Source organism: Brachyistius frenatus, unplaced genomic scaffold, assembly GCF_029030835.1.
Source record: "Brachyistius frenatus isolate BFR_SWC_R1_liver_20210118 unplaced genomic scaffold, ASM2903083v1 Contig_155, whole genome shotgun sequence".
Taxonomy (NCBI): Eukaryota; Metazoa; Chordata; class Actinopteri; family Embiotocidae; genus Brachyistius; species Brachyistius frenatus.
This window is the reverse complement of record NW_027210754.1, coordinates 533,129-547,748: the sequence shown is the minus strand read 5'-3', so window position 1 is coordinate 547,748 and position 14,620 is coordinate 533,129. Positions and strand designations below refer to the sequence as shown.

The window sequence follows — 14,620 nt, the reverse complement described above, 5'->3', positions numbered from 1 at the left end:
AACCGTTTTTATTTTCCTTAAAAGAAGTAAAAAGAACATCGAAAGAAAACAGACAAGGAGGAAATCTGAATTCCATTGCTTTGAAAAGCGACTGGTCGCACACAGGACTGCAAACTTGCAGTTCGTCCTGTTCCTTAGAAGTTAATTGGCTGTGCAGGGGTAGGAAGGTTTGTGTGGGCGAGTTAATTAAAACAGTATTAGCCAAAGAAAACTTGGCTCAGACAACAGCTGCGGAGACTCAATTAAGGGAGGGATGTACGACTTCTACAAAGAGAAATCAGCTTGTGCTTGGAGAGTGGATTTCAGAGGTCATGTAAAGGAGTTTGAGACAGAGGGACGGCAGTGAGCGTTGAGCTTACCGGAGGAGGTGACGAGTCGGACCTGGGAGCTGACCGCCCCCTCTCCCCCTTCACTGAGAGCCCGCACTTCAATTATATAAGTGCCTCCCTCTGGCAGTGAGAGCATGGTGGACGGGTTAATTGTTCTCGTCACCTGGTTGTGGCCTCTGCCCTCCTGTTTGAGTAACACCTGGAGGACATGTGCACACACACACACACACACACACTTCAGGTTGACAATGTATATACTCTTCATACATATTCCAAATCAGCAACAAAGATTTACAGCCAGCTAAAGTTAAGGACTAAATTTAGACAGTCCTTACAATAGATTAAGCAGTTCACACTTGGGGATTCAATCAGTGCCATTATAAATTCAATGATAAATTCAGCAGACTGGGAATTCATATGGGTAAATACTTGCAATACTTGTGTCTCTTCTCATCATTAATATTTATCTGCATCTTATTAAACTGAACCTGATTAAGGAAGTGATTATTACCATGTACCCGATGACATCGGACTCATTGTCTTTCGCTTTCACCGGGTCCCAACTTAAGGACACGTTGTTGCCCTCCTGAATCCACATGAGTTTGCTCGGAGGCTGAGCGGGAGCTACGGTGAGAACACAACACCCCGAGCACAACTTCAAACAGACTTTTAAAGAGAGTTTCAACCAACTAGGTCAATTACAACACTTCTTTTTAGGAGAGGATTTTGAGCAAACCTAATAGGTAGCCTGTATTCCATATATAGCGTTATGTGATTAGTGTCAGTGCTGTACTCACGGGCTTTCCTGCTTTTGGCAGTGACAGCAGCACTGGCAGGACCCTGGCCGATGCTGTTGAAGCCTTTTACGGTGATGAGATACAAACTGTTCCCTTCTAGTCCCATCAGGACCATCGATGTTTCGTTTTTAACAGTTTGTTGTTTTTTCCCTGCCTCTTCCTGCTCCACGTCCTTCCAGTAGCTGACCTGTTAACAGAAATAAAGACTCACAAATTACTGCTCCCCAACACAAAAGGTACACATGCTTTTGCAGAATGTCCCAGAATGCATTGTAACTCTGCAAGTGTACACACGAGCAAGCACAAACAAAGAATGTATAAAAACAACCTCATATCCTCTTGGTTTTCCGGGGCCAGGATTGGGTGGCTTCCAAGTCACTCTAATTTCCGAAGAAGAAATACTGTAAGCTTTCACATCAGTCGGTGGTTCCCTCGGCTCTGTGGAACAAGGCAAAATAGTGAAAGCCCTAAAATGTTGAAACGTATCCCCGCTGTAACTTAAAAATCCACACAACCACCAGTATTAACTCACCACCCTCAGCGGAGTGGATGATGACAACTTTGCTGAATGGTCCGTCTCCTTTATTGTTGTACACGCCAACCTTCACTTCAAATGGGGTGAGAGGAGGGAAAGTCTCATCCCTGTATTTGTACATCGTGGAGTCCGCTGAAGTCACCATCTTCTCCTTCCAGCCTCTCGTCCCGTTGGCACGAAATGCCACAATATACCCAAATCCCTCACCATTTTGGAACTCCTCTGATACAGGCTGAAAAAAAAAACCAAAACACCAAAGAGAGTCTTTGAATGAGCTCAAGAGCAAAACTGGATTACAATAACTTGAACTGTGACTGAAAATGCAACATTTCCCATCTGGACAATTCCTTCAGTGCAAGCATGGATCTCACTGAGCACAAAAAACAAAACAATAATAATAATAATAAAAAAACTTATTTTCTCTATGGTAAGCCTGAATAACCAGCTTTCAATGTCCTGCCCATTTACTGTAACAGTCTGCCAGTGTTAATAAAGATGCAGTCAGTCTTGAATAATGGAACAAATCATATCTGGCTCAGTTGCGCCCATTATGTAGCTATTTATCTTTCCATGTCTGACAGGAGGATTTTTTTTTTTGGACACCGATTTTGTGTGCTGGCTTCTGATTATCTGTGGTTTTCCTAAAGTGATGAAACGAGGAGCTATCTTCCACAGCTGCTCTGTGTTTAATCAAATCAAATGGCAATTTATTAAGTGAGCTCCAATTTAATTAAAATATGAGCTGCAGGGATTAAGTCTTTGGCTAAATTTAATAAATGACAAACACCTGTACACCTGCTTTTGGCAACGAGTACGGGCTCATGCTGTAATGTGTTGATTTGCATAAATTATATAGTAACATTATCCCCTGAAGGCATCAACCATATAAACCATCGGTAGTCTACAGAGGGAATTGGTGGTGGATGGAGACGTAGTTCACATTTCATTCAACAATGACCAATCCCCACGACTGCCTAATTACAGGGATGATCAGTGAAAATGAATGAGCTTCCATTGACGTTACTATTTGAGCTGGCAAAGCTTTTTAAGAGATACTGAGAAAAACGAATCTTTAAAAAAACAGCATGAACAAATTAGTTGTAAAACACTGGCGGGTTTGGAGATTGAGATCGTCACAGATTAGCGTGGACACAGTGTGAAAAGGTTGATATAACTGAGGCAAGTGCAATGGATGAAATTGTGAGACCTGCTGGGCTTAGTGATGGTGACTGTGGGGGCATCACTAATGGTCTTCCCTATGGCTCGCCGAGAAAAAACAGTCTCTCACAGTTGACTCTAATGAGACGGCTGAATGAAGCTGCGGAGACTGTTTAGTCATTCATCCTGCTTAATAACCCGGCCCACCATGGCCGTCCAGGCTCTGACAACTCTCCACAGATGATTGGAAAGGCAGAACTGCCATGCGCTCGCATGCCTCGACTGCCAAAAAGGGGCTAACATTCCTGCTCCGTCTCCTTTAATATCCATCTCCACTGATCACTGACAGAGTCCTGATTTATTTCCAAAAGCATTTAGCAGAAACAAGAATAAATAGGGCAGAGATAAAACTACTTCAAGTCCCAAGTACCAGAAGGAGGCTCCACCATCAGCGTGTAGTGTGTCAGCATTGTGCTGTGATACTCTTAAGGACTGACAGATTTGTTAATTTGTGACCAATTCTTGAACCCCAACATGGGCAGACAGAAAATAGTATTCATCAGGAAGTACATCCATTTTTCACTACTACATACTCTGTACTTTAGAAGTGACTTGATCTGACGGCGAAAATGTCTGAATAAAAACAAATAAGTCTAATAAATCATGTTCACACAGTTTTACGCCAAGGCACTTGTTGAACAAACAAATTGTATTAATCATAGACATTTGTAAGCGAAAAGTTGAAGCTGTGTAGGTTCTCGAGCCTCAGCAAGACAATTCTTGGTAAGAAAATTGTTTCACTAAGAATTACTTTTTGTAGTCCCGCAAGTTCATTAATTGCTTGAAAGGCATTTTGGTCCAACCAGGCAACAATCATGGCTCTATGTAGCCTTAAGTACCCCTTGATTGTTGTTACAGCATGAGGTCCAACATAATAAGGAGGCTGCCATTGTGTTGTACCACCCAAGCTAATGGCATACTTGGGTTATAAATAGGAAACCACCAAACACCATCCCATCTGGAATGGACATTATCCCCCATAATGTGCCACCGAGGTGCACTTCTACTGATGTGAAGGTTATCTTCTCAGTGGCAGTTGGGCTCCCATACTTAATAACTACAATAATAACTGTCAGTTGACTCCACATCTGTTCACTGGTCCCTTGTTAATGTATCCTTCAACTGATCTCAATTGCAAATTTTCAGCTTTGCTCATAGTAATTCTGTACATGTGTTGCCCTGAGTCTGGCTGAGAGCCAAGCTGTCCACTTGGAAATGGTTCACACTAATATCCTCTTCACTTCATGTGAGATTTATTGCATTTTCTACAACCACTATAGTTTGAGATTACGAACAGATATTCATAAACATCCCTGGATTTAGCGAGAATGACTCCGAGAGTCAAGGTTAATCATCATGGTGCCTCTCTGGTGGGACCACATTTTAAATTCACTGCATCTTAATCACTGCCAAGCCGATGCAGCTCTGTGTATTCCGCGGCCCAGCTGGCCTTCTTTTAGCTTTGCCAGCAACTTTCGTAAATGTGACCAAGTTCAAACTCTAAATTCCTGGTGGTTTTCCTTGTTTGTTTGTTTTTTTTGTTTTGTTTTTTTAGCATTTTTGCCTTTATGCAATGTAGACAGGCAGGCAATGTGGGGAATAAGAGCAGCACAATGACATGCAGCAAGGGTCCGGCCGGCTGGGAATCAAACCAGGGACCAGGGAAAACAAATTCCAACCGAATAAATTCAGATCATTTATAAAAAATTTCCCCTCTGGGATTAATAAAGTATATACCTACCTACCTAAAGTAAAATGAGCTGTGCTTTTGAACGACTGTTGTGCAATTGTTAAGAGCAGGAGTTTTCCCCCTGCTGGTACCTAGCTGTCCCCAGCTTGCAATACTCTGATATATGCTTGATAAATCTGACAGCCACTAGCCAGTGACAGACAAGGATAGAAGTTTTAACACCTTCCATATGTGCTGGAAATGAATGCATCCACAGACAAACTTTAACTTCATCGAATGTCATTATATTAAGAACTTAGTATTATATTGGTAAAAATGACAATAATCCACGTATTATTTTGTTGCCTAACTTTCAACAGGCTTTATTTGTAAAAAAAAAAAAAAAAAAAAAAAAAAAAATGCTTATATTGATATATATATATATATATATATTTTTTACTGCTGGCCTGACTTCATTCCCCCTGGGACCAATCAAGTTTAATCTTATGTCGTATCTTATCTCATATATGTGCTTCCTTTGTACAATTACCACTTCAACTGTCCCAGTGGGCTGCAGACAATTTAAGTCTTTCCTCCAACCTGCTCAAATCCTCCAATTTAGAGTTCAAATTTAATAAAAGCAAGTCAGAGAAAAATCATACAAAATACGACAGTAGATCAGTCTACTGTGTCTCCCCTCTGGAATGGAGCAAGGTCATTTTGCCCTCATTATGAGCGTTCACCTGAGCCCCTCACCACCTCCAAGGCCCTCGCTCCGAAGGTCCGGATGGCTGCAAAGAGAAAAACCTCAACCTTCGAGTCATCCCAGTGGATATAATGTACATTTCTCTTGCCTTTTTCTATCACAAAGAGTAAGGGCACCCTGGGAGTTCAGTGCATCACCACCTGGGTCATATCTTACCGTTGTCTCAACAGCTGTGGAGCTGTCCAGCAGTGGGGCAGACCACTTTGCTGGAAAGGACTGCTATAGTAATGATGTTACAGTATTATAGAATATGGTGTGTGGTCCTTTCTTTCTTTTTTGCTCAATACTGTTGATCGAGGAAGTGCTGGAATTCTTCTTGGACTAAAAACAATCCCTCAGCAACATTTTAAGGGCCCTGGTGGCTCCTTAAGCTCAGTCCACCGAACGGCGTGCCAAGAACACTTCGGTGGACTCGTGGCTAGCTGTGCCTGGCACACCTGGAGCATATTTGAAAATGGGGTTGGATCAGAAATAATACATTATCCGACATTACAACTGTGCATGTTAGATTCACTACTGTGCATGTTACATTCACTACTCTTACCCCTTTAAACACAGGAGTCTCCTTCTCATTCTGCTTCGCCACTTTGGGAAACCTGTGACAAGTTTTTCTCTGAGGAAAGTCAATGATGTACAAAGAGTCAAAATATAGCAGCAGCTCAAATGCACTGCAAAGAGAAAATGATGTCTCTTTTAAGCTGAACTCACTTTTGGGAAATGTTGTTTGTTTGTTTCAACGCTTTATTGATGTGCGTACAATGTAAAAGAAAATACCACATTTAGAACATCCTTCCCACACCTCACCGTCTGCTACCACCAGCCAAGACAACAAAATAATAATGTTGAAGGCAGTTAAAATGGTTTAATGACCAAACTATACAAACATCTGTGATCAAATCCTAAAGTGGTCATGGCAGATATTACTGTAGGCGATGCAAGTCTTATATGGAAGTTTTGATCTGCCGGCGTTAACAACAAACTTTGAAAATATTTCACGTATGCCAACTCTTATAGAATGAGTCAGATGACCTTTTACAGGGAAACTTGAGGTTCTCCAACTGGAAATTATGGCAGGATGTTCTTAAACTGTCTCACACCTCCTCAAGAATATGGTGTTATTAAAGCAAAAGTAGCGTGTGAAGGTGTCAGATGATTTCCAGGAAAATAGTATTATTATTTTTTACCAGAAGAATTAGAAAAGCAACCATGTTTGTCACAGCAGCATTTACGGGAGTGGCATTCAAAGCAAATGGTAAATTGCTAGCAAAGGGCAACCATCAATGCGAACATTAAATCATTCTGCCATAGTTGTGAAAATAGCTTCACCAAAACCTTCTAATCTTTGAGCCAGACCAGAACATATGTAAAAGGCTTGCAGAGTCAGTAGAGCAGTGGACACACATTAGGCACATTAAACAGACAAGATCAATGTGTCACATGACACTGACACAGCTGAATCAAACTCAGGCATGCGCACGAGGAAGAGCAATTGTTCCTATGCAAGGCATCTGACCACCATTCATCAATCAAGTTCACTGCCAAGTCCTGACTCCCATTTAGTCTTAGTCTTGAAAATAAAATCATTAACCATAGACATAACATCATTTTAGTTGGTGGAGATTAATCTTGAGGAGGTGTGAGACAGTTTAAGAACATCTTGCCATAACTACTCAATGGGACATTGTGGACAGGAAGAGAAGCCAGACTATAAAAAGTGATAGATCTGAAAGTATCGAAAAATGTATAAATAAATAAATATATATAAAGAAGTTAGCTGGGAGAAACTACAAAGAACTCCATTTTCAAAAATATTTTTAAAAGTATTGATTCCTAGCATGCCCCAGTTACCAAAAGTAGAGTTTTATAGGGAAATTGTGCCCAAACTGAAGCCTGATCTTTCAAGGGGATTGCACCACAACATTAGAGCAATATTCAGAGGGGGGCAGAGGTAGGGAGGAGTAAACTAGAGAAGAGAGTGAGGAGAGATGGCAGGAACAGGATTCCATAACACACCAGTCAGTTCCTCGGAAATTCAGTCAGAACAGAATCCTCTGAAAGTTGGTGGAGTAGTCGTAAGACATGAAGTTGGGATTAGCTAAACCACCGGCAGATCTGGGTCCCAGGAAATTTAATAATGTGGGGATATTTACCTGCTCAAATAAAAGATGAGATTGCTGAGATCTCACACTCATCATGTTTCCTGTTTTAATAATGTACCATTATATTTGTCACACAATGATCCATAACCATCAGCTTTTAAATACCACCAGAATGCCATGCAAACATTTTAGTGTTACTTTTATCAATCACTTTTTCTTGAAGTGGATTTTAGAGCAGATATAAAAGTGCATCACTGTAAGATAAACAATGAGAAGAATGCCTGTCGAGTCAAAAATACCTGTGCACCACAGAATTTTCCTCAGAATGACATTTGCAGGGTATTCAGAAAAGTACATTTAAAACAGGAGAAAAGTTGTCAGATGTTGTTGACCTCTGATGCTCAACTCTGTTCTTTAAATACACCAAATTTCTCAACACGTTCAGTCTTCCTCCATAATTAGATCCAGCTGTGATGGTTCTGGGAATAGTACGACAAAGAAATGCAGCCCCCCCCCCCCCCCCCTTCCCTCTGCTGAGCGGAGCGGCAGTAAGTCATCATATCTCACCTCAAGTGAATACAACTGACTGTAAACTAAATGCAGTCATCTGTGTATTGTAAAATCATTAGACCATCTCCTTCAAGCTTAGAACCACAAGGACTAGCGTCGTCCATCAACCGTGCTTTATCCCCCTTATTAATGTCTGACAAGTATTCCCAGGAAAGGGAAAGTGAATGTTTTTAATGAACAGCACACGCGGTATCAACCTCGACATGATTATTAAGTCACATTCACAAGCAGGGTTTGTTACTTAGTGGCTCTAAATTCCTAAGTGAACAAGTGCAAAACTGCAGTTTCAGTAGTGAGGTTTAAAGTGAGCTTCATCTCGGTGGGCGCGTTAGATTACATTACTGATTCTCAATTTACAGTTTCAGGGTGAAGATAAATTCATACAGCTTTATTAAAAAATTGTTTTATTCTCCTTGAGAAATAGTTTCTCAAGTTAAATGATGAATATTTATAGTTTATGGATTCCATATTTAATCATGTAAATTCAAGTAAAAATAATCCTCATTCTGTGCCTTTATGCCTTGGGCTTCACACAACCAGACACTGCTTTATTCACAAGATAACAAGAAGTATAGTGTGAAAAGCTCTACTTATAGGATGTGTTCACAAAAGTAAACCCAGAAATCACAAAAGGAAAAGTCTACATTTATGTTTATTATGGTGTTCGGGGTTACATTTATTATCAAGCTTACATAGACTTGCACTGGTTATTACAATCATTATTTCTACTTGTACCTTCTTTAACCTGGCCTGGGGGGACTTCAGCGTTCTTTTTAAGGCCATCACGATGCTACAGATTACTATAAACCTGCTTTGAGGAAGGGTGATTTTATGTCTTATTGTTTCAAATAACAGGGACTGTGAAATGCACAGCTTGGTAAGCCCAAGGCTTAAGGTTGTCCATAAAATATGACTTATTAAAATGTTTAAATAGTTTCATATCTGCTCACTACCACAGAAACTGTAGCTGTGGTAGACTTATGAAATGCTAGCTTTACCTGGCAGAGTTTACGCTGCACCTCATTTTTCATACATTTTTGAAGGACTTCCCAACAACACATTTTTTTTTTAACAGCTATAGTAGTCTTTGCATGTTTCTGGTGTTTGTAGCGTAGCATATAATCTCAGGAGGTCTCAGTGGGAGACAGCAGCAAAAATAGCAAGACGAACGCTGGCATCAATAACCTGCAGCATGTTTAGTTTAGTGGTTTTAGATGCGCTTGCATTCTGCAGGTCAGAGAACAGCATCTCTGAGCGGAAAATGGAGGTTGACATATTTTATGGAAACTTTAGTAAACACAATAGGAATTGTGAGAGGAATTTGAATTCCAATAAATTTACACATGAACTGTGACGGTTTCTTCCTCAGTTTCTTCAGAAACCAAAGAATCTTTTTTTAGTTAGCATCTTAAATTTCAAGGACCTTAAAGCTCTCTCTTTAAAGTGTTTAAAATATTCTCACTGAGGGATTTTGAAAATATTTCACAGTTTGAATTTCATGGTCTTCATGTTCCTCGATACATAAATATATGAAAATGATATTTAAGTGAGAGTACTCTAAATAGCACATGTCTTCCATAAAACGGCTGTTTATCCAACAAAAATAAGTGTTTGCTTAACTGAAACACCAGATCCACTGTGACATTTGCAGTTGTTGCACATGATGTCACTCTTGTGCTACAGAGGGAGTTTGGCAGAGAACCTACCTCCCACGAGATGACCAGTTCGTGCCTGCGGCCATTTCCTCCACTAACATTTGCTGGTGCCACTGACGGTACTGTGTAAAACAGAAAAATTAACACTGCATCACTAGCCCAACACCAAAAACTTGCTTCAACATATTTTTTAATAAGAAAGAAAAGAAAGAGGGCAAATCTAAAAGAATCATTTTCAGATATAAATCAATGTTCTTTTTAGATGAATCCTTCATTTCTGACATGAAGTTGGGCTATATTTAAACTGATGATTAGAAAGTTCGATAGAATGATTAAAAATGATTTTGTGTATCTGGTGAGCATAATAGAAAACAAAATGCTTCTTTAATAATGTGTTTAAAAACATCAATAAAGTGAAAGAAAAAAAAACATTGAAAAATGAGTTATCATTTAGTGTCTGTAGTTGCATTGATCTGTCAATCACATTAAGAACCATAGTAGATTCCAATGGTTTGTTTTCAATTGGAAGCGGTTGACATTTGGATCACGTATTGTAGCGTTAAGGATGGATCACTACAACTGTGTGTAGATACAGTAATTAGTCTGTTAATTATGCTTAAGAGATGGGACAGATTAAATAAGCCACTTGGAAATGACCACTGACCTTTGTAATTATTACATTTTATAGACAGAAAATGAGCAGTTAGTGAAGCAGCACAGTGAATTTCTGCTCATCCTAAATAGTGTATTCCACTCTGTCATTGCCTCGGGGTTTTACAGGACAGGGTGCTTTAGCAGAAACATTAAACTTGTTGAAATGCATATAAGCAGCTTATTTTCAACTTCGTCCCCAATTAAAATTAGGCATATTAACAATGGGAATACAACATGGTCATGAACCGGAGAGTGGAGGAAGCAGCTAAGCTCTCTGGCTACAACAAATCATCAGCTGGAATTTTGTCTCAGTATATTTACTATAATTTTCTGGACTCTTACTGCTGTGACTTGAATACAGTGTTCATCCAGCACTGTTTAGAGAATTTACCTGCTTCTTTAGTCCGAACTCCTCTCGAGGGTGCACTGGGATCTCCAGTCCCGATCGCATTACTCGCCACCACTCTAAACTCATATTCCACCCAGGGGTTAAGCTCCACAGCCATGGCTGACTCCATGTCCCCGGTCACTGGGTCTGGGTCTGCAGACAAGAGTCAGAACAAGCATCTCATTTTAGCTACTGCACTTTTCTTCTCCTAATGTACAGTGTATGAGTGATACATTGCTATAAATGTCAAATCTTAACTTAAAGGGTGTTCAAAATACCTACAGAGTTAACAGTTTAGGAATCCCCCCCCACCAACCTACCAAAATAATAACATAGCATGAAATGAAGCTACAAACAAGGCAGCCAGGAGAGCGTAGTTCTTTTATGTGCACAGTTAAAAGTTCTGACCTCAATCAGGTGACTGAGCAGGTGTTTCACTGCTGAAGATCAGACTGACTCAAGCAAGAAGTGTAACAGGCCTGGCAGAGCAACAGAGCCTGGATTGTAGCCAGCAGGCATTCATTAACAGCAAAGGATTAACTTAAAATTAATTTGGAAGCCTTTTTATGAGGACATCAAGAATGTGTTAAGTTCTCCAATTACTTTATGTTGTCTCCAACGGTGAAATGATAAAAGAAAGATACAAATTTTTGAACTGTTTCTGAACATTTGTGTGCACAAGCTGAGTTGACACTTTGACCTCGCAGCTATCGTTTTTTTTTTTTTTTTTTTTTTTAAATCCAGTATGCAGAAGTCCAGCAAAAATCATACCACTGTTTTAGTTCTTATCGACAGCACGGCCTCACCTTTCCTCTGGATTTACTGTGACTTGGCATACTTTTCCAACAGGTGATTTACCTAAAACTTGGTATATGACATATACGATGCATAAACGATAGCCAGCAGTTTTCAGAGTTTCTGCAGAAAAGAGCTAAAAAATGTCAAACTAAAAGACATCCTGAAAGTGAAAAAAACAATGTTCTATGAATGTATTTACAGCAAAATTACATGGAAGTAACAACTAATCTGGTTTCTCCAGCACCCCCATAATCATGCTTTGTCAATATTGATCCTGCAGTAGCAACCAAACATTGACTGAAAGCATATTCATGTCACAAATGAACCAGAGGTCTCTGAAGCAGTGGAGCTTACATTCTTATCATCCAAAGCAGCTCACAATGAGACCACTCTGTCAAGCAAGCTGCTCTTCAAACAAGGAGCTGATAACTTTGTTTGCAAGGAGTGGGAGCTTAAAGCTCAATCGCCTTCGTGCTAATCTTAACATGTTCTCAACACTGCCAATACATCACGGGACCCTAATTGTGCTTTATCAATTTAAATGTGGTTGAACAGACATGATGTGAGAGGAGTGTATACAAAGTTTGATTTATATATCAGAAGGGATGAATCATTGTCGCACCTTCAACTCTGCTATTATTATCGCACGGCATATTAAGATTGATTACACACAATGCTTAGCAAGCCTTCATCTCTTAATGCTAAGTGATAGTTATTAATGGATATTCTGGCAAGTTACGGAGAAAAGAAGTTAATTCATTTCTAAGCAGTGAAAGAGCATTTATACTAAATGAACATGGATACGTCTTACAATTCAAGCCCAAAAGGTTAATTTCCCACTGACTACTGATGGGACACAGAACACAATCCGTACCAATGACATTTAATAAAGCCTTAAATTACTTTTTGCTAAGCTCTTCTGAACAACAGCCAAGTTCAACCATAAAATGACAGATAACTGCCTTTCAACTCCTTAAAGGAATCGTCCAGATTGTATGAAATGGGTTGTAGGAGGTACTAATTCATAGTCAGTGTATAACCTGCATTAGAGGGAGGGGGGGGGGGGGTCGGTAAGCACCCAGCAGGCAGCTGTTTCGGCACACAAGCTAAGGGACTTTGTGATTCTGGTGTTAGTTTGGATTTCATCTAATGTGTTAAAACGCCACCAAAGTTGCACAATAACACAAACAAATGAACCGATTGAGGCAGTGATAGACCAGCAGCTCCCCTGTAATGCAAAATTGCTGTTTTATATATCAAAGGATGCAGTTACCAGTGGGAAAGGGCCGTCTGACGGCAAGATAAGCTGTGAAAATATTATAAATCCAGCATATACATAAGCTCATAAAGATTTGTTGCTCACCACGTCCACAGCACCATATAACTTAGCCTTGGTGCAAGTACAGCTCCCTGCTTCTCCAAACTGGGCACGTGGTGACCACCATGTCCAACAGGAAGTACTCCGACTATGTAGAAGAACCTTATAGATCCCCCACAGCTAGTTTGGGCCCAAGCAACAATAAAATATATGGGAAGCATTATTTGTATATATTAACACAATCTTTTACATCTTCTCCTAATAGTAAGAAATTTGAATTTCTTAGTCTTTCTTCTGTCTCTTGAATAACAATAACCTTGCTCTCGTGGGGCTGATTCTCCTTCTCTGCGCGGGCCCTCGGGCAGGATTGCAGCCGTTGTATATGGCCCCTACGTTAACCGCCCAGATCTAAAGGCTAATCTGAGGCAATTTTCTCTTTATTGATTACCTGTTTTGACAGTTTGCCAGCCTAAAGAATATGGGCTCCGGGCCTGTAAATTATAGGTGCTGATAGGGCTGTGGTTGTCCAGGCCACGAGTCCAGGAGAGGGTGGCTGTGGTGTCTGTGATCTCCTCCACTATCACCACTCCAGGGGGTCCAGGAGGACCTGGTGGAGGAAGAATGATGAGACACAGACATGAGAATTACAGGCGTGAACCAGCGATGCTTCACAAATGTCGAGACAGAATGGAACAAAAACACATCTTTGCTGCTATTTGAATTAAGCTGGTCCATTGTGATGTCTTCATCCTAAATTGTTACTATTGGAAACACTAATGGATGCAACCGTGGATGTGCAGCTGTGTGCAAATGGTGACAATACTAGTTCCCCGGTGTAATCTTTACACAAACAAGCAACAGACAGAAACATGACATACTAAACTGAACCAGGATTCAGGCCGGCATAGATCTGCTGCCAAAGATTTCATGCTGATTAAATGATACTGAAGTTTTTTTTTTTTTTTTTTTTTTGGAGGGGTGGAGGGGGGGGGCTGGTGGCAGTTTGCCAGTTCTGCTGAGCATAGCTGCGTCGTAGGCCTTCCCGTGTTTTAATACAGCTGAACATATGTTTACTTCAGTCTTCTGAGGTAAATGTTATCTGCAAGTGCAGCAAATGTCTAAGGACTCTTGGGGGAACAGCTGTAAGTCAAAAGCTGGCAGGTGGTAAGCTCGGTGAAACTCAATGTACTGCGTCTCCAAAAAGTACACATCAGAAGGCTACCGTGAGATGGGGTTATTTGCATTTTAAGATCCAAACAATTACTGTCAAAATAGTTTATTCATGTCTACTGTATGTAGTCGCACATGTGAAACAAAGATTCTGAAGTACCGGCTCCAGCTGGGAGGTTTCTGTAGCAGTTGTTGTCTGTCAGCTAAAGCATTCTAGCGGAGTTTAGCCTTGACAGCTGGGTGAACACTATGCAAATGTTATTAAACATTGTGATGTGTTAACATCCACTACTTCTTTTATTCAGCCTTTCTGCACAGCCAGAACCTGAATCCTCCCCGCTGTACGGGTCAATCTACTGACCCGTTCAGTAAGCACCGAGCCCCCGGTTGCTTTGTCCACTGACAATTCCAATTAAGTTTTGGGTTTTTTTTTCAAATAAGACGGGTTGTGTCCTCAGTGTTGAGGAAAAAAAAAAAAAAAGAGGGAGGCAGCGTTACTTCTCTCAGTTCTGATGCTGAAATTACACTACTCTATATGAAAGGTTGATGGAGGTTAATTATGAATGTTTTATTTCATTTGAATTCTACTTAGTAATTAATTCATATATATTAAATTAAATATATTTAATATAAAAACAAAATATTATTATTATT

At 40.2% G+C, this 14,620-nt stretch overlaps 1 protein-coding gene across 12 annotated transcripts in view; it reads right to left on the bottom strand.

Moving 5' to 3' along the window:
• Nucleotides 1-14,620, bottom strand: part of cntn5 (contactin 5) — a 106,567-nt gene that overhangs the window by 1,039 nt on the left and 90,908 nt on the right. For all 12 annotated transcript variants that reach the window (XM_069716315.1, XM_069716313.1, XM_069716317.1 and 9 more), the window contains 8 exons: nucleotides 13,245-13,403; nucleotides 10,684-10,833; nucleotides 9,690-9,760; nucleotides 1,659-1,893; nucleotides 1,455-1,564; nucleotides 1,127-1,313; nucleotides 841-953; nucleotides 360-528 (listed from right to left, as the gene is read on the bottom strand). In XM_069716315.1, coding sequence (XP_069572416.1) covers nucleotides 360-528; nucleotides 841-953; nucleotides 1,127-1,313; nucleotides 1,455-1,564; nucleotides 1,659-1,893; nucleotides 9,690-9,760; nucleotides 10,684-10,833; nucleotides 13,245-13,403 — 1,194 coding nt within the window. The remainder of the gene's footprint in view (nucleotides 1-359; nucleotides 529-840; nucleotides 954-1,126; nucleotides 1,314-1,454; nucleotides 1,565-1,658; nucleotides 1,894-9,689; nucleotides 9,761-10,683; nucleotides 10,834-13,244; nucleotides 13,404-14,620) is intronic.